The sequence below is a fragment of the Mesoplodon densirostris genome, chromosome 16, assembly GCF_025265405.1.
Source record: "Mesoplodon densirostris isolate mMesDen1 chromosome 16, mMesDen1 primary haplotype, whole genome shotgun sequence".
Classification (NCBI taxonomy): domain Eukaryota; kingdom Metazoa; phylum Chordata; class Mammalia; order Artiodactyla; family Ziphiidae; genus Mesoplodon; species Mesoplodon densirostris.
This window is the reverse complement of record NC_082676.1, coordinates 23,706,757-23,731,276: the sequence shown is the minus strand read 5'-3', so window position 1 is coordinate 23,731,276 and position 24,520 is coordinate 23,706,757. Positions and strand designations below refer to the sequence as shown.

The 24,520-nt window shown below is 46.4% G+C and overlaps 1 protein-coding gene across 1 annotated transcript in view; it reads left to right on the top strand.

The window, feature by feature from the left end:
- The window catches only part of CNBD2 (cyclic nucleotide binding domain containing 2), a 64,644-nt gene extending 54,424 nt beyond the window's left edge, over positions 1–10,220 (top strand). The window contains exons 12-13 of the mRNA XM_060120418.1: positions 3,339–3,502; positions 9,902–10,220. Coding sequence (XP_059976401.1) covers positions 3,339–3,502; positions 9,902–10,220 — 483 coding nt within the window. The remainder of the gene's footprint in view (positions 1–3,338; positions 3,503–9,901) is intronic.
- Positions 10,221–24,520: the final 14,300 nt, after the last annotated feature.

The window sequence follows — 24,520 nt, the reverse complement described above, 5'->3', positions numbered from 1 at the left end:
GCAGCCTTGTGGGCTGCCCGCGGAGGAGCCGGGATGCCTGGCACCCTGTGGAGGAACCACAGGGCAGACGAGGTGTTGCCCACTGTGGTAGAGGGTGACAGGAGCGGGAGGCTGTGGAAGATGGAACAAGAGGGACTTGGGACTTGATTCTCTAAGCAATCCTGGAAGGCTCGGAGCAAGGCCCTGACTGCCTCATTCACCACACAGGACCCAGAGCAGAGAAACTCCCACCACCAAACAGTCATTAACGTGATCCTGTTGAAGAAAATGCCTGTGGTGTGCCTTTGGTAAAATTCTGTTCTCCCTGCTTTCAAGGCCCTGGCTTCATTTGCAGGAGAATGCATGGTAACAGCTGTGACTGTATTCACCTACCAGGAGGTAGGAGGTCACATTTTCCTTTGGAGGCAGGAGTGTAGAGCTGAGTCAGCCCTGGAAACAGCAGAGCTTGGGGCCTGGAGTAAAGAGACCCAGCTTTTGAGCCAGAGGGTGTAGGGGAACCAGCTTCTCCAGGGAACAGGCGGGCTGAGGCCTCAGACTTGGTCAAGACTGGGCAGAGCAGCAGGGAGATGGCAGATGGGCCACCTCACATCTTTTAATTTTTGCTTCTAATTAGCTTGCTGTGTGGCCTTGGGCAAATCACTTTACCTCTCTGAATCTGTACCCTCATCAGAAAATGAGGACATTCACCTGGGTGAGCTGCCGACTCTAATGTTCTATGATTCCGTTGGAGCATTCACTCAGCAGATATTTCTGGAAGATCTATCATGCTCCAAGCGTGGCCCAAGGTGCCAGTGTGGGCGAGTAAACTGACATTATTCTTGCCCTTATGGGGCTAATGATCTAGTCTGGAGACAGACAGTAAACAGATAAAGCAGCAAACACACAGAAAGTTTTAAATTGCTGTTGGGAATGGAACAGAAAGCTGCGTTGAAGGGGGTGGTCTTCCTAAACGGAGTGGTCAGGGAAGGCTGCTCGAAGGCAGCGATATTTAAGCTGGGACCTGAATGACAAAAGGAATAAACTACAGACAACCTGGGGGGAAGAGTGTTCCAGACAGAGGAACAGCAGGTTGAGCCTGAGGCAGAGAGCAGCTTGGCCTGTTGAGGGGACTGGAAGGGAGGGCAGCATGGCTGGAACAGAGTCAACGGGGCAGGAGCCTCACAAGGGTGAGATAGCCAAAGCCTCGGTGGCCACAGTGAAGAGTTCTGCTTTATCCTGGGCGCTTTGGGAAGCTACTTGAAGACCTGACTCCAGCTGGAACGTGTGGGGTGGGGTGGAGGTGGATAACAGTGCCTGCTGACGGTGCTGCCCTCAGTGAGACCCTGGACAGATTGCTGGTTCAAATCCCGGCTCCACCACTTTCTGTCTTGTTACCTTGGGCAGGTTAGTTAAGTTTGTGCCTCAGTTTCCTCGGAGTGTAGTGGTTAAAAGCATGGACTCTAAAGGCAGGCCCATCCGAGTTCAAATCCTAGCTTTATTGCTTCCGTGCTGTATGATGTTGGACAAGTTCCTTAACCTCATCAGCATCCTCTGTAAAATGATGATCATAAAAGGACTCACCTCATGGGGTTCTAGTGAGGGTTCCATGAGCTAGCACACCCCAAAGCTACAGGAGGGCCTGGGATTTAGTGAAGGCTCATTAAACATTAGCGGGTGCTGTCATCGTCGTCATCATTATCATCGTCGTCATTGTTATTGTTAGAAGACACATGACCTTTGACAAGTAAATTTCCTTTTTTGAACCTTATTTTCCACATCTGAGGCTGATAATTCCTGTATCCCCGGGTGGTTGTGAGGATTACATCTACACACATGTTTCTCCCACACAGTAGGAGCTGACTAAAGAGCAGCCATCTGGCTTCTGTGCAAGGCCTGGCGCTGGTCAGAAGGGCCTTTATGCCCATCGCACTGAGCACAACTAAAGTGGGGGGCTTCACGTCTCCCAGAGCATCCTCACACACACCATCTTGTTTGGACCTTCAACAACTTCATAAGAAAGATAACACATCTCCATTCCAGTCTTACCAAGGAGAGACAAGGCCGGGGCTCAGAGTCGATGGTCTTTCTTCAAGGTCTGGAACCCAAATGGTGGTAGTGTGGGTGAGGGCGGGGAAGGGGAAGCTGTTCCAAACCCTACTTCACATCTCCTTTCAAACTGAGAATCCTTCAGAGACATGCAGGGCAGGTATTTTCACCTCTGTTTCACAGGTGAGCAAACAGTGGCCCAGGGACATAATAACTTTGCCCAAAGTCGCATGACAAGTAAACATATGGATCTTTCTTCTGAAGCAGGATTATTCTCAATCCCACACGGCCTCCATAGAACAGAGCTCTTGGTTTATGGCTGATGTCTTCTTTTTTTGCGGTACGTGGGCCTCTCACTGTTGTGGCCTCTCCCGTTGCGGAGCACAGGCTCCGGACGCGCAGGCTCAGCGGCCATGGCTCACGGGCCCAGCCACTCTGCAGCATGTGGGATCTTCCCGGACCGGGGCACGAACCCGTGTCCCCTGCATCGGCAGGCAGACTCTCAACCACTGCGCCACCAGGGAAGCCCTGGCTGATGTCTTCTTAAGCCCAAGACAGCTGGGCATTGTAGGCTCCAGACCATTGACCTCCCCTCCCCTCCTTGCCTGAGTCTTAATAGCCGAGAGGCTGAGTGAGCCCTGGATTGGGGTTTCAGCAGCAAAGACTCTGGTCCCGGCTTTGCCCCATCTCAGAGTGTCTCCTTACAAAGGGGGTTACACTCTGTAAAGCTGTGCCTGTTGACCTTCATCTCCCTTCCAGATATAACTGAGTAGGAATCCACTCCAGGGAGCCCAAGGGTCAACGGGAGCCGCACAGGGACTACCAGTGGCCCCAGAGCCCGTGAGGGACGGAAGGAACTAAGGCGACACACGCTTATGAAGGAAGCCCTGGAGGAAAGGGTGTGGGAGGGTGTGACAGCTGTAAAAGGGAAGATGTAGAAGAGGAGGATGAGCTGTCCATCATAGTCCTAAGGAAGAGAAAACGGGCTGGCCTGGCACAAAGAAGAGTCGAGACTGGACACCGGGGAAAGCTTGTAAAATGCCGTCGCTCGGCAAGCGACTGTGCGAGTGCGACTCTTGCAGAGCCTGCTGCCCGTGAGCAGGACAGCTGACAAAGTGCCCTGAGGGCTCTTCTAATGTGAGGAGCCCCAGGACTTTGATGTCATTAGCAAAGGGAGTTCTGGACTTCTCCCCGTCACTTGCTGAATGACCCCAGATGGATTCACCTCCTGTTCGGGGCCTTGTTTTGCCTACCCTGAAAATCTGCTTGTACAAGTGGATGGTCTCGAACTTTCTGGGACTTCTTTTTTCTAGGGCCTTCACCAGATCCTCCTCCCGGAGAGCCAGCATGACACTCGGCCCTTGATCCTGGTGAGCCTGGGAGCTGAGGTGATACGGATTAGGAAAGAGAAGTTTTGCGAACTGATTGACAGTAAGACAATAGAAAGATTGTCGAAGTTCGAGATCAAGTACCCCAGGTCAGTGCTGTAAATGTGCATACCTCCCACCAGATCAAATCAACAATTTTTTTGCCTCTTATTTTGGTAAAAGGAAGAAAAAAGTGATGATACCTAAAGCTGACACTGGTGGAATGAAACTGATAATTGTTGGTACACTGGAAATTGGCTCAATCCTTTTTTTTTTTTTTTTTTTTTTGTGGTACGCGGGCCTCTCACTGTTGTCGCCTCTCCCGTTACGGAGCACAGGCTCTCAGGCTCTGGACGAGCAGGCTCAGCGGCCATGGCTCACGGGCCCAGCCGCTCCACGGCATGTGGGATCTTCCTGGACTGGGGCACGAACCCGTGTCCCCTGCATCGGCAGGCGGACTCTCAACTGCGCCACCAGGGAAGCCCAATCCTTTTGATAATAATTTTAGATAATAATGTTTCAAGGGCCACAAAACTGTTCCTACCCTTTGAAGCAATGGTCTACCTGTGAATTTATCTGTATGTAACTAATTATAGGGAAAGCTACATACACTAAGATGTTCGTAGCCGCCATATTCATAATAGAAAAACAACCACCTTTACCCACATGTGGTACACTAGGGGGATAGTTTAGAAAACTGTGGTACATTCCCTTGATAGAAAGTAACTTTTATTTAAAAATCATAAGTAGGGGCTTCCCTGGTGGCGCAGTGGTTGAGAGTCCGCCTGCCGATGCAGGGGACACGGGTTCATGCCCCGGGCTGGGAAGATCCCATATGCCGCGGAGCGGCTGGGCCTGTGAGCCATGGCCGCTGAGCCTGCACGTCTGGAGCCTGTGCTCCGCAACGGAAGAGGCCACAACAGTGAGAGGCCCGCGTACCGCAAAAAAAAAAAAAAAAAAAAAATCATAAGTAAATGAGTGATAAAATGCTACAAGAAAAGGATAGGGTACAAAATTGTGTATATACATACTATGACTATGCCTTTGTAAAACACATGAGAAAAATCTAGAAGGAAAATGAGCAAAAGTGATAGTATCTGTGGTATTGCCCAATTTGTAATAGTCATTCTCTCTGGAAGGTCGGACTAAAAGGGACTTTCTGGTTATAGTTATATATTCCTCTGATGTGTAATTGGTTTTGTAGTGAGTATGCATTTCTTTTATAATGAGGGAAAAAAAGATATAGTTTTTAAAGTTGTTATCAGGGTATGACATTCCAAGTGGGTTTTTTTCCCTTTATTCTCCAAATGTTTGTTAATGATGATATATTACTTTTATAATTTAAAAAAATTTATCTTGAAAGATTTGATAAAAAAGATTTTATATTTCCCTAGCTTACAAATTTTCCAGAGTGAATACTTTTTTTTTTGCGGTACGCGGGCCTCTCACTGTTGTGGCCTCTCCCGTTGCGGAGCACAGGCTCCGGACGCGCAGGCTCAGCGGCCATGGCTCACGGGCCCAGCCGCTCCGTGGCATGTGGGATCCTCCCGGACCGGGGCACGAACCCGTGTCCCCTGCATCGGCAGGCGGACTCTCAACCACTGCGCCACCAGGGAAGCCCTGAGTGAATACTTTTATAGTGTGAAAAAAACCCTAATTTTTAGGTAAAAACCAATTTATTGTCTGGACCACTGGTCACAAAACTGTTTTGATCTAACACCGCTATTACTAAAGAGTGTTTGAGTGTATACCCCCTAGAATATATATGTGATATAAATAATATATGTTATTTAATTTATTTTTATTTATTATGCCCATATATTGCTATATGAATATATCATATATTTTATAAACATGCAACAAATAGATCTTTAGAAAGAGTAAGACAAAGGTAAATATAAATGGAGTCCTACTGTTTTCTTCACACAGCCCAGTGGATCTCATTCACCTCCCTGGCTGACACCCTAACCCCCACTTTGGGATCCCCAGCCGAGACTCCTGTAGCCGTCCTACCGCTGGTCCCCTGCCTCGATCTCTCCCTGCCAGATCCTTTCTGCATACTTTGCTCTTGCTGAAACCCAAATCTGGCTGTGTTAAACTCCTGCTTAAAACCTTTCAGTGGTATCTCACGGACTGTATGATACAGTGCAGATTCAATGCCACGTAAATGGCCCTTCATTTTCTGGCCCTTCAACTCCCCTGCAGCACCTCCTGCCACCTCTAACCCACTCCAGCAACCCAGGCAGATTGCCTCCTGGACCTGCACATACTTGCCTTTGCCAGTGCAGTCCCCCTGCCTGCAATGCCACCCCTCAATCCTGCTCCTCTCCCCTTTATTTTCTGATAAATTTCTTCTCATTCTTTAAGATTCATCTCCTCCAGAAAACCTTTCATGACTGACCCCAGGCTGGGCTAAGTACCCCTTTCTGTGCACTCGTAATCCTCCCTACGTAGCTCTCACAGTGGCCACACCACGTTATATTACAGCTGTTTAGAGCTGCGTAGTTTTCGCACAGTTCTTTCTCCACCACTTGGTTAATTGCTTCGTGAACGCAGGGATTGGGCTTTATCCACCTTTCATCTCTAGCACCTGTATAGTACCTGGCACATGGTAGATGCGTGATAAACGTTGGGTGAGTGAATGAATTAATGAGACACACTCATTAGGGAAAACTGGAAAATGCTGAACATTTAAGAAGGTGAAGACCTTCTTAAATGCATTTGCATTCCTCCAGCAATCTCAATTAGCATTTTATGTATTTCCTTTCCGTATTTTTTTCTTTTACCGCATGGCTGTGTACCAAATAGGTATTTATCATTCAGGCACACAGAGCTTTATAATGGAGATCATACCAATTGTACAATTTTGCATCCTCCCTCCATTTTCTTTTCTTGTGGTGATGCTGTGATCAGACATCGTTTTGTGGGCAGGTGTGGGAAGCAAGTGATTCCTGTGGTTGAGAAAGAGGTGTGAAGGCAAGCAAACCTGTAGAGTTGCTTCAGCTGTGCCCAATAAGCACATGAAAGAATTTGATATGGGATCCATATAACCTTGGATAAGTCATTTCCCTCCCTCCCATATGACCTTGGATAAGTCATTTTCCCTCCTCTAGGCTTCAGACTCCAATCTAAAAAACAAGAAAATTAGACTAGAACAGTGTTTCCCGAAGTATGGATCATATTCACAGAAGGCTTACAAGATGACTTTAGGTGGTACACGGATTGTAAACAGCTATGTATTTATTCTAGTGTGACCTAGAAAAACATGACTAGCTCACTAAACCCATGATTTGACAAACTTGTTGCTTAGAACAAAGCCAAAGTAAATACTTAAGTAAAAGAAACTAAGTAGAAATTAAAAAAATCATTAATAAAATAATAGATGATATGTAGCTATGGTCCAAATTGGGGCAGTTTTGTGAAAAAAAAAAAAAGTTGGGAAACACTGGTGGTTCCTTGCAGTTCAGCGATGCCCCAATTCTGATTCCTGCATACTACCAACATAAAAAATAGCTATTTAGAAAATAGCTACTCAAAAAAGGATTTAAGGGGGCTTCCCTGGTGGCGCAGTGGTTGAGAGTCCGCCTGCCAATGCAGGGGATGCGGGTTCATGCCCCAGTCTGGGAAGATCCCACATGCCGCAGAGCGGCTGGGCCCGTGAGCCATGGCCGCTGAGCCTGCGCGTCCGGAGCCTGTGCTCCGCAACGGGAGAGGCCACAACAGTGAGAGGCCCATGTACCACAAAAAAAAAAAAAAAAAAAAAAAAAAGGATTTAAGGAGCCTTAGCTTCTCACATAACATCTGGTACATGATGGGTGTCAGTTAATGTTGGTTGAATTGAAATTCAGATGTTTATGTAGACTTGAGGGTGGCAGATGTTTGGGCACTCAGCATCTGTGCTGCCCAGTCAGCACTTTGCTGCAATCATCTGCAATGCTGACAGAATTCTCGCTTATTCATTAATTGTTGAACTCATGGCTTTCTAGACTGCTAAAGCAGGCAGAAAATATAAGCATTATCTAGCTCAAATCCTCCATGTTTTAATTGAGGACCGTGAGGCCCAGGAAAGGGGACGTGACATCCTGAAGATCACACAGTCAGTTGGTGAGACACCTGTCCTGTGGATGCTACAGGCTAGATTATCTGAAGCCTCTCCCCCATGTAGAATATGAACAACTGAGTTCACAGGAAAGAAGGGAAATCTCCAAGGGCCCAAATGAAGAGCAGCCTAAAACCAAAGCACAGAGTGTGATCTAGTGCTGGATTGCCAGGCAGGCATGGGGAGGGGTTGTGGCTGAGGGCACCACAGGCTGAAGTGTTGCATCCTGCAAGGACAGATGACACTTTCAGTTCAAGCGAGGCAGAGTAGAACTGGAATTGCTGCATGAAGCTGAGGACTTTAGAAGAGCTGCCGCATTTAGTGAAAGGCTAGACTAGAAATCAACGTGACTGTCGGCATCAGGAGGTTATGTGGAATCTTGTCTGTCTTAACTTGGACTCTGGATCAAAAAAAAAAAAAAGATCCCTTAAGAATCTGTAAGCACGTGCTTGCCCCCTCATAGGTTTTGATGAATTCCTTAGCCCCACTGAGCCTTAGTTTCCATGTTTGTGAAATGGGGTGGTCCTGAGGATCAAATGAGTTAACAAGTGTAAAGTGCCTGGTCATGGTAAGTGTGAAGCAGAGTTAGATACTGTTATTTATTATGTAAGAAATTGGGAGTTAACGGGACTTTTTAGTTGGAGACTATCCAGTGGTGTGCTGGGAAATGTTCAACGAGCAGCTCTCTGGGAGGTGGGAAGTAACCTGATTGGAAGTGTTTGCTGGTTTCTGTGGTGCACATACTGCCGCCATGGCCGGTTTTGAGCTACCAACCTGAGGTCATCGAGCATGGAGTTGCTCTCGTGAGCTGGTAGGAGCTGACGCTGGCAATGCTGAGACCACCAGGGCTAACTTGTAGCCCATTCTGACCTCTAGATTTTATATTAAGTTGATCTCTATGAATCAAAGTTGATTTTGTCCTGGTCAATATAATCTACCCAGAAGAATGCTCTAATGTGTTAGTGATTTATCAGAGTTGCCTCCTTAGGTGAGAGTATAGGTGAGTCAGTGGAAGTTGAGTGTGCCCTTCCCTTGCTGAGGTCTCAGAAGAAAATAAACCAATGAGTCCTGAGCTCATTCCACCCTCCCCCACTTTCCTCACCCTCATGTGCTATGAGGGAAGGGGGCCGAGTAGAGCCAGGGCACCAAGACCAGTCCAAGGTAGCTACCAATGGACCTTCTATCTCTATAGAGTGGCCTTGTCTGGACATTTCAGATAAATGGAACCATGTATATGTGACTGGCTTCTTAACATAGTGTTTTCAAGGTTCATTCATGTTTTAGCATGTACCAGCACTTCATTCATTTTTATTGTCAAATAATATTCCAGTGCATGGATATACCACTCTTTTATTTACTCATTCATCAACTGATGGACAGTTGGGTTGTTTCCACTTTTTAGCTATTATGAATAATGCTGCTATGAACATTCTTTTTTTTTTTTTTGCGGTAAGTGGGCCTCTCACTGTTGTGGCCTCTCCCGTTGTGAAGCACAGGCTCTGGACGCGCAGGCTCAGTAGTTGTGGTTCACGGGCCCAGCCGCTCCGCGGCATGTGGGATCCTGCCGGACCGGGGCACAAACCCTTGTCCCCTGCATCGGCAGGCGGAATCTCAACCACTGCGCCACCAGGGAAGTCCTGCTATGGACATTCTTGTTCAAGTTTTTGTGTGGACATATTTTTCATTTCTCTTGGGTATATACCTAGGAGTGGAATTCCTGGGTCATAAGTTAACTGTTTAACCTTTTGAGGAACTGCTAGACTGTTTTTTCAAAGTGGCTGCATCATTTTACATTCCTGGCAGCAATGTATTGGAACCCTCGCTCCAATGTCTCCACATCCCCATTAGCACTTATTATTATTTGTCTTTTTAATTATCATCATCCTAGTGGGCATAAGTGGTATCTTGTGTGGCTTTGGCTTACATTCCCCTGATGGCTAATGATCACATATGTAATTTAAAATTTTCAGTAGCCACGTTATAAGAAATCAAAAGAAATGGGTGAAATTAACTGTAATAATTATTTTATTGAATGCAATGTATCTAAAATGTTATCATTTCAACATGTAATCAACATAAAAATTACTGAGATATTCTGCATTCTTTTTTTGTTGTTCTAAGTCTTTGAAATCTGGTGTGTATTTTATACTCAGAGCACACCTCTAATTCAGATTCGTCACACTTCAGGTACTCAGTAGCCACATGTGGCTCGTGGCCACCACATGGAATAGTGCAGGTCTAGGTGATGAAGGTGTGGAAAGGTAAAGGAGGCAGAGGGAAGAGTCTGGGAAAAGGCGCGGAGGTGGGACAGGGCTCAGTGTGTTTCGGGGCTGGAAGGAGGCAGGGCTGGAGGGGCAGGGGGCAGGGAGGAGCTCGTGTGGGAACCTCAACATCTGGGCCTTGCCTTCAGCGACGAAGATGTGTGCCAGAAGTTCCTCGAGGAGAACAGTTGGAATGTCTTTCGGAAGGACCTGATGCGGCTGCTGGTGGAGCCTCGCCAGTGTCCACCATTCATCCCAATCCAGCCCAAGGAGAAAGGGATCTACAAGCCCAAGGCTGTGATGCTGGATTTGTGTAGCTTAGACAAGAAGACTAGACCTCGTCATCCCATTTTTATGGCACCCCAGAAATACCTCCCCGCATTGAGGATTGTTGAAGCCATTATAGCACCCCGGTACAAAATCCAAGAACTCCTGCCTCAGTATAAGAATTCAGGGGTCCTTGTTTAGAGTCAATAAAAGATGTTGGGTTGACCCTCGTGTTTCCTGAATAACCACCGTGGGAGTTGCGGGGCTTACAGTGGGGGATCCTGAGGGCTGAGCCATGGGTCCAGAGAGGTGTTTGGGGCAGCACCTGGGGCACTGTCTCTCTGGACACTTGTGGGACTGAGTAAGGGATGGTTGGGAGGCTGGGTGGGGATGGGTTAATCACTGGAGGTGGCCTCAGAGTGGGAGGGTCTTATCTGAGGAGACAGATGGGAGACACAGCGGCAAGATGGGGTTGCAAACTCAAATGCCTTGCAAGGCCGGCAGGTCGTCTAAAGGAGTGTAGCAGAAGGACTGGGGAGGCGGCAGGGAACGGTGGGGGCTGGTGCGCACATTCTCCGTCCAGGTGGAGCCGCTGCTCTGTAGACCCAGTCAGTTGATGCCATGCCAGGAAGTAATGCAGGCCCGGTACGGCCAATCCTTAGATTTTTCAGGAGAACCCAGAAACGCAGTGTTTTAGATGATTCCTACCCGTTTTCAAATGTGAGCAACGAACTCAAATTGTTTTTGAAATACTGTGTTAGGCAAACAAAACACACACACAGGCTGCGTTGGGCCCACAGGCTGCTGGTTTGCCAGTAGCTTGTCAGGCAGCTCTGTCAGAATGACAGGGTGTTGCCAGAGACTGGAGTGAGGCGTGACCGTGGGGGGAGGTACAAGGAGCCAGAGACGGATGGGCAGCGTGACAGGAGCCGGCGTCCCGGGTCAAGGATGAGGAGTGAGCAGCCTGAGAGAGGATGCAGACCAGAGACAGGAGGCGGTCAGTGGGACCTAAGGAGCTCTCCCTGGTCCCTCCGGCGGGGCCTGGAAGCCATCAGTCACTGGCCTGGGCCGGCTCTCCTTGTTGGTAGCGCTGGGCCTAGAACTCAGGGTTCCTGTCTCACTCCAGCCTCGGCACCACAGACCCAGGACTAAGTCACCTCTCTCCCTTGGGAAAACCCATGGTTTAGCTTTGAGAGCCCTGAGGGGCCTGGTGGAGGCCATGGCAGCACAAGAGCCCAGCCTGGTGGTGCCAGGAGAGACAGGAGCCCTCCCCAACCAGTACCTCCCCCCCCACAGCACCCCTGCGAGGAGTGGACTCGGAGGAACACCGGGCACTGAGCCGGCATCGGGAGCCCTGGAGAGCCTGCTTCTGTCCCGTGGGACACCCTTGAGTGCCTGGAGTGCTTCACCTGCCCTCCGGTTTCCCCAGTGGCAAAATGAGCGTGTTGGACAAGATGAATGGTTTTCACGAGTGAGAGGTGAGTATAGTTTGAAAAGCACATTCAACATTATACTTTTGTTTGTCGAATTTAGAAGAAAGCTGTTTTCATGTTACCCAGCAAAGAAGGAGGAGTAGGGAATTTGTCTGTCAGAAGAGCGTGTGGATGTAAGAGAGGAGAGAAGCAGTGGACTTAAGTCATCTCGACTTCCCTGATAGCTCCAGAGGGTTGAGGAGCCTGGGATGTCTGCAGCAGTCCTGGAAGGGCTGCCTGTGACCTACAAGGACAGGGTGGCATGGTTTGGGGATCAGGTAAATTGGGGTGTCTGACTATATTTAGAGATCTCTTTGTGTGTAGGTCTGTGGCTCCAAGATGATGGTGTGGACATTTTGTTCATTCATTTGAAATGTATTTATTAAGTACTTGCTCTGTAGCAGATCCAAAGGAGGATAAGAGGCAGTCTGCATTCCCTCTTATTCTGTAGGCCAAGGGCCAAATAATAAATATTTTAGGTTTTATAGGCCTTATGGTCTCTGTTGTAACTACTCAACTCTGCATGGTGAAAGCAGCTTTAGCGTTCCAATAAAGCTTTATTTGCAAAAACAGGTGGCAGGCGGGCTTCCCTGGTGGCACAGTGGTTAAGAATCCGCCTGCGAATGCAGGGGACACGGGTTCGAGCCCTGGTCGGGGAAGATCCCACATGCCACGGCGCAACTAAGCCCGTGCACCACAACTACTGAGCCTGCGCTCTAGAGCCCACGAACCACAACTACTGAGCCCGCGTGCCACAACTACTGAGCCCGCACGCCTAGAGCCCATGCTCCGCAACAAAGAGAAGCCACTGCAGTGAGAAGCCCACACATCGCAACAAAGAGTAGTCCCCGCTCGCCGCAACTAGAGAAAGCCTGCACGCAACAACAAAGACCCAACTCAGCCAAAAATAAATAAATAAATTTATTTTTTAAAAAACCAAAACAGGTGGCAGGCTAGATTTGGCCTGTGCGCCATTGTTTGCTGACCCCCGCTCTAGGCAATAGGGAGCCCTTGAAGGTTCTTGAGTCGACCTGACATGACCAGAGAAGGGGTGGGAAGCTTTTTATTGAGCATTTATTCTATGACAGCCATCTTGCTAAGCATCTGACTGGAGTCTAATGACTTGGGCTAAGATCCTAGGTCTGCCACTTAATGGCTGTTGAGGATTAAAAGAGGTGGTACATGAACAGCAAGGGGGAGGATTTTATTCACCAGGACCACTGCATCCAGCTTCCTGGAAAGTGAGAGAAAAAACTTCCAGCGTAGGAGGCAGAGCAAGTTTTCTAGGGGAGCAGTGGGTGAGAACTTAGACTAGAAGAGCAGCCTGGGAGCAAGGGCACCATGTGTAGCAGGGGAGGCTGTGAGGTCTGGGGCTTTGGGAAAGAGCAAAGCTTTTTCTGAAGCTACTATGTAACAGATAGGAGAACTTGAGAATGAGAAATGCCCAAAGAGGTCTTCAAAGAGCTTTTCTGTGCACTGAGCATGTTTCTCCTTTGGCATTTTCTTGAGAAACCAAGTAAACATTTGAATAGCTCCTTTTTTTTGTTTTTTTGAATAGCTCTTATTTATAATTTTATGCCATAGTGCTGTTTCTTTGAGTTCAGTTACCAAGCCGACAGTGGGCAGCATGAGGCCCTAGTTATGTTCGGTTACACATGTAAAGTCCCTGGTACATAGTACGTGCTCAATACATGTTAGATGGTATTAGTACCTTTTTTAAAATTTATTTTATTTATTTTATTTATGGCTGTGTTGGGTCTTCATTGCTGCGCGCGGGCTTTCTCTAGTTGCGGCGAGTGGGGGCTACTCTTTGTTGGCGGTGTGTAGGCTTCTCACTGCGGTGGCTTCTCGTTGTGGAGCATGGGCTCTAGGCGCGTGGGCTTCAGTAATTGTGGCGCACGGACTCATTAGTTGTGGTTCACGGGCTCTAGAGCGCGGGCTCAGTAGTTGTGGTGCACGGGCTTAGTTGCTCCCCGGCATGTGGGATCTTCCCGGACCAGGGCTCGAACCCGTGTCCCCTGCATTGGCAGGCGGATTCTTAACCACTGTGCCACCAGGGAAGTCCTATTAGTACCTTTTTGATCAAGATCAATTTGCCCTTCCAGAGACTCTCTTCCCCCTTCAGTGGAATAGGAAGCCAAGGCTTTGGAAGGCTGAGCCTTCATAATCAATGATAAAGACCATCTCCGAGAGATTTGGGATAGGAGGGCGCTGGCTGTCATCTCACCCGAACCCCACACTCTAAGTGAAATGGTTAATGTCAGTATTAAGAGGCAGCGTTGGAGGGAGAGAGCAGAGGCGGGTCAGCAAAGCATCAACATGCACTGTGGGCAAGGGTGCTGGTCGAAGGAAGAATGAGTGGGACGGTGTGGGGAGGGCTGTGTGAGAACCTCCCAGCCTCCGGGCCATGAGCTTCAGAATCCCTCCCCTTCCGCATACACTCTGCAACAAACAGCAGTGGATCAGCATCAGGCAGGGAGGAGGACACATGAGGATTTATTTGGGAGAAAAGCTCATTCAGAAGGAACCAGTATGACACCCCTTGACACAAGTGTTAGTAATAAACATATTTTCAGTGCTACAGAGGTTCTTACTGCCCACCTGGCACAGATCCAAGGGTCAGGAAGCCCATAGTGACCCGTCACAAGGGAGTAGGGCCCGGCTTAGGTACGGAGTGCTCCCTGTGTGCCCACATCGTGTGAGGCACTCTATAGAGGCTATCACTTATCCTGAAAATACTTCCTGGCAACTAACCAGGTGGCATTGTCCCCATCTGACAGATGAGGAGCCTGAGGCCCAGAGAGGCAAAGGCCTTGTCTAAGCTCACTCGCTACCAGGTGGTTGCTCCAGGAAATCTGAGAGCTTTCACTGCACCCCAGCACCCTCCCAGGCAGGAAGCGTCTCAGCGTGTGCACTGTGACACCACCCTCACTCATCTATCCCAAATGAGCCACCTGTTTTCCATACAAATTCTGTACACACAACCCTGGAACTGTGCTGGAGAGAATATATTCACCCTCTGGGATGATTTTCCATATGTAAATAAGCCTAGTCATATTGCAGAGGCACACCCAGGCCACTCAAGCCAAAAATACAGCCCCCAGTACTGATAGCTTCCACTGTTTGGGGAAAATGAAAAAAGCCATTTGAGAAACACAGGAGATATTGCCAGCATTTGTTATAGGAAGTGTTTAAGATCCCTCCTTGGGGTTGGAAGCAAAAGCATTCTTTAAATCCTCTATTCCTTTTATATAACTCATGGAAAAATCTTACCTTCCTGTTACAGAAGGTCTAAGGGGTGAGATGGGTAGCTTTGCAACCTCCATCGCACTCACTAGAGGCTATTTTGCCATGATGCTTTTCTGTCATTTAGGGATTTAAGGGGTTTAACCACAAGGGTGCTGAGTTGCAGAATTTGTAGTCACAGGTTCAGAGCTGACAATGAAGACGAGTAATTTCTAGGTGGCTGAGAAGCAGCACCAAAGCTGGAACGAGGGTTTTTCATGGCTTCTAAAGGCTGTGGGCTTTAGCCCTGGGGACAGAGCCTGGGGATATTGGGAGGGTGGCACTTCTGGACAAGAGCTGTGTGACTTTCAGCCAGGCTCCTTCCCTTTCTGGAGCTTCACTACCGTCATTGGCAAAATTGGCACAGGGTCTGGTAGGTGTTCTTCAGCCTCCCTCTAACCCCAACAGAAAATCAGAATCAAGAAGAAAATGGGGGCCTCCCTGGTGGCGCAGTGGTTGAGAGTCCGCCTGCCGATGCAGGGGACACGGGTTCGTGCCCCGATCCCGGAGGATCCCACGTGCCGCGGAGCGGCTGGGCCCGCGAGCCATGGCCGCGGAGCCTGTGTGTCCGGAGCCTGTGCTCCGCAACGGGAGAGGCCACAGCAGTGAGAGGCCCGCGTACAGCAAAAAAAAAAAAAAAAAAAAAAAAAAAAAGAAGAAAATGGATTACAGAGACCCTTGGTGAAGTGTGAAAATGAACCGCAGATGAGATAATAGTACTGTATTAATGCTAAATGTCCTGATGTTGGTAAGTTTACTGTGGTTACGTAAGAGAATCTCCTGTCCTTAGGAAATGCACACTGAGGTCCTTGGCTGTTAAAGGAGATGGTTTCTTCAACTTACTTTCAAATGATTTAGAAATATATTGTGTGTATATTTAGAAGAGCAAAGCATATATAGCAAAATGATAACAACTGGCGAATCTGGGTGAAGGGTACTTAGGAGTTCTTTGAACCATTCTTGTAATTTTTTTTCCAATTTGAAAGCAGTCACTGTTTATTAACTGACCAGATTACAAAAATGATCATGGTAGATACCTTAGGTCATCCTTCATTCTTGTAACTTAAAAAAAAATTATTTTAAGTTGTATAATACACATAAAACTTACCCTCGCAGCCATTTTACTGTGAGCTACCTTCTCCCAGGGTACTTTAAATTAGGGGCCTGTTTCTACCTGGCTCTGGACTTCTTGGCCTCGGGTCCCTTCTGGCACCACAAAGTTAGTCTCTAGAATGGTTGGCTGCCGGTGAGGGCTGTTCCCCCCTTGCTCCCTTATCACGTTTATCACATGGAAGGAGGTGGACTCATGGTCTTTAAGTCTTAACAACACTGATCATCTATGATTTTAATGGTTAGAAACTGAGACCATATCTTTTCCTGAGAGCAGGTTTTTATCTTGAAAGATACTGTCAGAAAGTCCTTCTTCCGGTCATAACTTGAAACTCATGCTACTGTTCAAGATTTTTTCTTGTTTGTGTGGAGATGGAGAGGAATTGCTCATTGCTCTTCGGGAAGCCTCTTCCCCATAAAGCCAGACCTTCTCCTGTCCTTCTGTCTGATTTCACCGACATCACAGGGCAGAAGGAGCAGGATAATGAGCAGGAGTTCTGGATTTAGGCTGCTCTGCTTCTGACCAGCTGTGTGACAGCAGGCAAGCCACTGCTCTTTGCCTCAGTTTCCCCATCTGTAACATGGGAATAATAAAAGCATCTGTTTCATAAAGTCATGAAGATTAACTTAAATAGTCCATATAAAACACTAAATTCAGAGTTTGACTCTCAGAAAGCAAAAACCTGGGGTGGGAGAAAAAAGGGGACCCAGGGACAAAATGATACAGACAGTAGGTCTGTGAGACTTGCAGACCAACCGGGAGGCCAGCCCTGCCCACAGAGTTGAAATAGAAGAGCCCCACATATGGACATTTCTCAGTTTAACAGATCACAGCAGCTGGGGGATTTGCACATGTAAAAAGCTCTCACCGGTGAATCATTCTGCATTTGCACATTGCTCTATTATCATACACATCTTATCAGCTTCGACGATTACCAGCTCATGCGGTCCTCTGCCTTTTTGAGAGGAGAGCCCTGGAGCCTGCTGGCTGCCTATCTCCTCCTCCTCCCTTTATGCCAGTGCTTGTCTTCTGTCCCTTAACTGCCAGGCTCCTGGCATCTCCATTAGATAGGGAAGCATATGGGAACTGGAAGGACTGAACTAAAACCTAGATGAATTCAACCAGTATATCTCCAATTAGCAGACATGCTGCAGGGAGAGGGAGCTGGTCAGGGCTTAGAGAGACAGCACCAAACCAAACCAAAGTCCTTGGCATCAAGGAGCTTACGTTCTGGGTCAGTGGTTAAAGAACACAAGAAAAATCAGGGCAACGGGGATGGAGGTGGGTTACAGGTTACTGCGTTGTAAAGGATAGTCAGGGAAGGCTTCTCTAAGACTGTGATATTGATGAGTACAGGAAGTGAGGGGATGAGCCATGCAGATATCGGGGCAAGGATGTTCCAGGCAGAGAGAAAGCACATTCAAGCATAACAGCAAGAAGGCTGGTGTGGCTGGAATGGAGTCAAAGGAGAGAGAAATTGAAAAAGGGCAAGGGCAGAGAGGGACTGGAGGCCAGCTCATGATCATGTGAAGGGAGCCTTTGGAAAGTTCTTAGCAGAGGAGTGAGTGATATGATCTGGCTACAGACTGGGGGTTTAAGCATGAGGGTGGCATGGGGAGACGGGGGTGGGGGACAGTTGGGAAGCCAGCGCCATGATCCAAGTAGGAGATTACGGTGGCTCAGATCACCATATTGATTGTGGTGGTGTCTCGATGGGGCTGATCGTGGACATATTTCGATGGTAGAATCGATCAGGGTTTGCTAAAGGACAATGTCAGGAATGAGAGAGAGGGACTAAGGATAACTCCAAAGATTTTGGTTTGAGCAAGGGGAGGATGGAGTAGCCGTTCCCTGAGACAGAGAAGACTGTAGGAGAAGTACATTTAGGGGCGAATATCAGGAGTGTGGTTTTTTGTTTTGTTTTGTTTTGTTTTTTTTTGCGGTATGCGGGCCTCTCACTGTTGTGGTCTCTCCCGTTGCGGAGCACAGGCTCCGGACGCGCAGGCTCAGTGGCCATGGCTCACGGGCCCAGCCGCTCTGTGGCATGTGGGATCTTCCCGGACCGGGGCATGAACCCGTGTCCCCTGCATCGGCAGGCGGACGCTCAACCACTGTGCCACCAGGGAAGCCCAGGAGTGTGGTTTTTAACAGTTAAAAAAAAAAAAAAAGGATTTAAGGATGATGTGATAACACACGTAAAGCAGTTGCAACACCACCCGGCACTTCATGCACACTCATGCAAGGTTAGTATTATCCCCATTTTCACACTGCTGGTTTGGTAGAAGAGCCAGAATTCAAACCTGGGTCTGTTTGGCTCCAAACCTCGGTTTGTTTCTCTTCTTAAACATCCTCAGTCTTCCATGATCCCTTGTCCTTAAGGTTTCATGTTGATACTGTCAGAAAGTTCTTCCTCCTGTTTAATGGCAGTCTGTCCGATTGCAGTTAGAGCCTGACCCTTTGTTTGGGACTCTTGGGTTATGTCAAGTGAGGTGAGCAAGATCCTGTTTTGTGTGGTGAAGCAGGAGGCACCCATGAGCTATTTGCCTCTTCAAGCGTTATTGGTAGCGCCGTGAAATTTAAATTCCCTTTTCATAGGTCTTCATCACAAGAAAGGTCATTTAAAACTTCACTGGCATCAAGTAATTCCTAAAACATGCTTTAAAAATATAGACAGACAGGTAGTAGGTAGGTAGGTAGATATTTATCTATATAGATATAAATATTAGAAAAATTCTAAAAATTTTGTTTTCATAATCCCAAATTTTAAATGTATATAATGAGAATTGAAACATTTCCACTATTTCACCCATCTAATCTCATCTCCCAAGGATAACTTGACTAACAGTTTGGTATGTAACCTTCTCAAAGTTCACATACTCATATCCATTTCCTTATTTATTATTTTAACAAAAAAAAAAAAAAAAAAAAGGAAGAAGCTATACCAGCTCTGTCCAATAGAATTTTCTGCAGTGAAGACAATGTTCTATCATACATGTCCACCAGCCATATACGGCTACTGGGCACTTGAAATGTGGCTAATGTGACTGAGGACTGAATTTTTAATTTTAAGTAATTTAAATAGCTATAGGTAGGTAGTGGCCACCATAATGGACAGCACAGTGTTATACATTTTGGTTTTTTTACTTAGAGTATCATGGACATTTCTTTTTTGTTTAATTTTATAAATTTTGAAATCATCTCACAGAAAAGTTGCAGTTACACTACAAAAAAGCCATTTGAGAGTAAGTTGGGACCAGATGCAACAGCACATCCAAATAATTTAGTGTTTATTTCCTCAAACAAGGACATTCTCTTGTGTAACCACAACCATCAAAATCAGGAAATTATCATCGACACATTACAGCCATCGAATCCTCAGGGCCCATCCACACGTTGCCAGTTGTCCCAATAACATCCTTTATAGCAAAGGATCCAGTTCACGATCGTGCAGTACACTTCGTTGGCATGCCTCTTTGGTTTCCTTCTATCTGATACAGTTCTCAACCTTTCTTTGACATTCATGACCTTGATACTTTTGAAGATTATAGACCAGTTATTTTGTAGAGTGTTCTTTCTACAAGAAAGGGCCTGTTTGATGTTTTCTCATGGTTCAATTTAGGTTATGCATCTTGGGCAGGAAATCCCAGAAGTGATGCTGTGTTCTTCCCATTGGATGTTATCAGGTGGTGCAAGATTTCAGTTTGTCCCATTACTGGTGGTAACTTATTATTGGATTAAAATGGTGTCTCCACTGTAAAGTTACTCTTGTTTATTTCCTTTTCATTTTAAAATATATGTATGCATGTACGTATGTATGGTGTTAAAAAAAACACATAACATGAAATTTACCATCTTAACCATTTCTACGTGTATAGTTCAAGAGTGTTGAGTATATTCACATTGTGAGAGAGATTTCCAGAACTTTTTCATCTTGCAAATCTGAAACTCTGTACCCACTAAACAACTCCCCTTTCCCCCTCCCCCCAGCCCCTGGTAAGCACCCTTCCACTTTCTGTCTCTATGAACTTGACAACTTTTGATACCTCATATAAGCAGAATCATACAGTCTTTGTCTTTTTGTGGCTGGCTTATTTCACTTAGCACAATGTCCTCAAGGTTCATCCCAGTTGTAGCATGTGTCAGGATTTCTTGCTTTTTTAAGGCTGAATAATATTCCCTGGCATTTATATACCACATTTTGTTTATCCATTCATCTGTTGATGGAAATTTGGGTTCCACCTCTTGGCTTTTGTGATAGTGCTGCTATGAACATGGATATGCAAATATCTCTTTCAGACCTGTTTTCAAATTTCTTGGATATATATCCAGAAGTGGGACTGCTGGGTCATATGGTGGCTCTAGTTTTGATTTTTTTGAGAAACTGTCATCCTGTTTTCCATAGCAGTTGCACCATGTTACAATCCCACCAACAGTGAACAAAGGTTGCAATTTCTCCAGATCCTTGTCAACACTTGTCATTCTGTTCTTGTTAGTAGCCATCCTAATGGGTATGAGTTGATATCTCATTGTGGTTTTGATTTGCATTTCTCTAATGATTAGTGAGGTTGAGCATCTTTTCATATGCTTGATGGAAATCTGTATGTCATCTTTGGAAGAATGTCTATTCAAGTCCTTTGTCAATTTTTTAATTGGATATTTTTGTTGTCAGAGTTTTTTATATATTCTAGATATATCAGATATATGATTTGCAAGTATTTTCTCCCATTCCATAGGTTGCCATTTCACTCTGTTGAGCGTGTCTTATTCCCTTCTAATAGGTCTTTTGTGAGGAGGTGCTTTGGGACTATGTAAATATTCCCTTCCTTATCATGCTTTCCATTTATTTATTCATTTACTTATATCAGCATTGGACTCGTGGCTTCCTATTTTATTCAGTGTATTATCTGTTATTATCATTTTCTTCTCTTTTTTTTTTTTTTTTTGCCGTACGCGGGCCTCTCACTGTTGTGGCCTCTCCCATTGCAGAGCACAGGCTCCGGACGCACAGGCTCAGCGGCCATGGCTCACGGGCCCAGCCGCTCCACGACATGTGGGATCTTCCTGGACCGGGGCACGAACCCGTGTCCCCTGCATCGGCAGGCGGACTCTCAACCACTGCGCCACCAGGGAAGCCCCTCATTTTCTATTTTGATGCACAAATTGCCACAGATTAGGCCAATGGAAGCCACTTGATGCTGGCTTCTGGGGTCCTTTTGACATGTCCCTATCATTCTCTGAGGCCTTTTCTTGTTTTCTGCTGCCACAGGATATTCCAGGATGATCTCGTACTTTCCTGTTGCAGCCCTGGAATTAACCATTTCTCCAGGGACCCTGCTTCCTTTTAATAGAGAATGGGATTTAGATGCTTCTGGCCCAGGCTCTTCTGCTGAAATCTGTGGCTTTGAAAAGCCCAGCATCTGATCTGGAGAGGCGTACGTCATCAACCAGCCAGAACAAACCCCTCATTTACAGAGGAGGGGACTGATGCTCAGATGGGATCAGGTGGCCAATGTTCCCTAGCTCGTGAGAGAGCTCAGACGAGAGCTGAGGCCTCTGCCTCCCTTCCAGTGCTCTTTCCCTGGCAATACATGTTGTTAGTTACAAGGTGTGATCCCGGTGGGGCCTGTCCCCTCTCTGGACTTCACTTTCCTCTTCTGTCCACTGAGGGTTAGCTTTGCCTGGGGGTCCAAGACTGCCTTTCTGAGAGCTAACCTTTTCTCTTTAACTCTTCCTGAGCCTACCTTCCCCCCACCCCCCAGACCTTTATGGGTGACTCCACCTTTAATTACAGAGAGCTTCAGCTTTTATCTCCAGCTCTGGTGGATTGGGGTTGCAGACTGGTCCTAGCCTGGGATGAGTTGTCCAAATGCACCTGGTTCTCCCCTTCCAGGCCAGGGGTTCCAGGCATATGTGCCTCCCTGAAGCCCATCTCCGTCAGCTAACACCTGTCTCATAGGGGCGTCAATAGAGGATGGCAATGGGAAGGGCCTCCTCTACCTGCCCTCACTGGCTCCCAGCTCACCCATGTTATACCAAGAGCACCCAGGGAAGCACCAGAAATGCCACCTCCCCACATTTCGAGGCCAGTGTCTCTTGAGCTTCACTCTCAAAGTTGGGTGTAAGAAACCCTCTGGTATTCCATTAGAGAATACTTGATGCCTGATTGGGGTGGGTGGTGCTGCATCCAACCTTCACCCTCTGGTTTGGTCAGCTGATAGGAACTGCCAGCCTGGGAAGCCCTGACTATTCAACTGATGCCAGCAGCAGCTACGCCATACAACTGTCTGAAAAGCTGAGCTTTTGGCTCTTTTGTATTCAACGGGCATTTCCTAAGCACCTACTATGTGTCAGGCATTGTGCTGCACCCTGTGGTAAGATGATTTAAGCCAGAGCTCAATCCAGTAGAATTTCAGGTAACAATGACAGTACAAGTGGGTTCCATATGTCAATACAAGAGGCACAAGTAGGGGCTGCAAGGGAAAGGGTCTAACTTCTGACATTTGGTTCTGGCATGTCAGGTTCTTGTAGGCAAGACTGTATACAAAATTTGAGAGGGCAACAATGAATGATTTTGCTAGATGAAAAATTTGGAAAGGGGGGCTTCCCTGGTGGCACAGTGGTTAAGAATCGCCTGCCAACGCAGGGGACACGGGTTCGAGCCCTGGTCCAGGAAGATCCCACGTGCTGCGGAGCAACTAAGCCCGTGCACCACAACTACTGAGCCTGCACTTTAGAACCTGCAAGCCACAACTACTGAGCCCGCGCGCCTAGAGCCCGTGCTCCGCAATGAGAAGCCCGCGCACCGCAACAAAGAGTAGCCCCCGCTCGCCGCCAACTAGAGAAAGCCCGCGTGCAACAACAAAGACCCAATGCAGTCAGAAATAAATAAATAAAATAAATCGATAAAAAGAAAGAAAAACGTGGGAAGGGCGCCATGGGTGGAAGGAATAGCTTGAGCAAAGCTGCAATCACCGAAGCGCAGAACTAGTTACCTAGAACAGCAGGGCACGTCGCTGGGGGTTGCGGGGCTAACATCTAAGCAATGGAAGGCATCGTAAGACGTGACACTTCAGATACCTCAGAGCCCAGGCATGAAGGGTGTGGACACTATGCTTCTATGGAGACTTCATTAAGGTTTTCAAAATAACATTTATTTCTTAAAAGTTAACATGTGCATAATAGGAAACCAAAGAACACAAGAAGCAAAAAACAAAGTCATCCATCATCACAAGCAGTTTACCATCTGATGTGTCCTTCTAGGTCTCGTTTGTGTATTTAAACACAACTAAGCATCCATCTTTATGTAATTAAGATCATACAGTTATGTATCATGCTTTTTCACACATCATGAATATTTACCATTTCAAAGTCCCAAAGCTATGAGTATTTTGATAACCAAAAATACACTACACCAACTCAATCTGGAAGGAAAAAAAATGTAATCCTTTCTTGGCGACAAAAGCTTCAGAAAAGACAAAAATGGCAACAGGCCTCTAGATAAAGATATTGGCAGAGTTATGATTAAAATACTACATTCCCTTAAAGTTCAATTAAAAATGAGACATAAAGCAACACAGTACCCAAAGTATAATGCTTTTAAGAGAATTCATTATCCGATCTAACTATTAAAGTATTAGCAAGGAGGTATGTTTCCACTGAATTACTTAACAATGTATTCCTATAGTACAGCTAAGAGATGCACACACATCAATGGTTATCATCAAAATATAAAAAGGAACACATCCACACACTTCCCTCCCTTTTATACTTCCTTCTGCCCCTCTGCTGCCAACCTAATGAACAAGTCCTGGTGTACATTTCTCAGATGGTTTAACAATTCCATGTCCAAGATGCTACTATTTTACCAATTATAACAAAGATATTTACAAATTGATTAATTCACTAGCTCTACTTTTTATCATACATTGTCACCTCAGGACTCCTAAAAAGCCTAGATGTTGCAAAATAATGAATGAACCTTGTCCATAATAAGCATTGGTACTTTATAAAAATGCACATTTAGACCTATGGTTATAACCTAAAACTGTCTTCTAGATATGGAGATATTAGCTAAGAGCCCTTCCCTTCACCCTTCCTCTTACCCCTCCTCCAGCATATCAGCGACTAAGTACAGGACTATATCTAGCTCCAAGAGGTGGATTAACATAGACACTCCCAGAAGACACAGCCCTTCCTAAAAACCAACAAAAGGGCATTTATTAAGGGGTTATTTTACTACCTCTACTTTTAATATACTTTGGGCATTAGGACTTGCTTATTCTTTAATACACAGCAATATTAACTAAAACACACAAATAGAACAATGGTTAGACAATCTGAACTTGTCTAAAGACTCATGGGCACAGATCCCTTCTCTGTACTTCCTTCCCTGTCCGCTCCCCGCCTCCCCACCCCCCAGTGAATAGTCAGCTTACTCTCCAAGACTCAAGTTTAACAATTTCCACTCCCCCAATACAAACATTCCTATGAATTAACAGAAAAAAAAATACTTAAAAGGTCTTATTTTTAACTATTTTCAACATATGTTGTGCACTTTTACACATCTAGAAAGATTAGATGTTTCAAATACAGATTTAAGTTTGTCCACTATGTATACACATAGTAGCACTGAA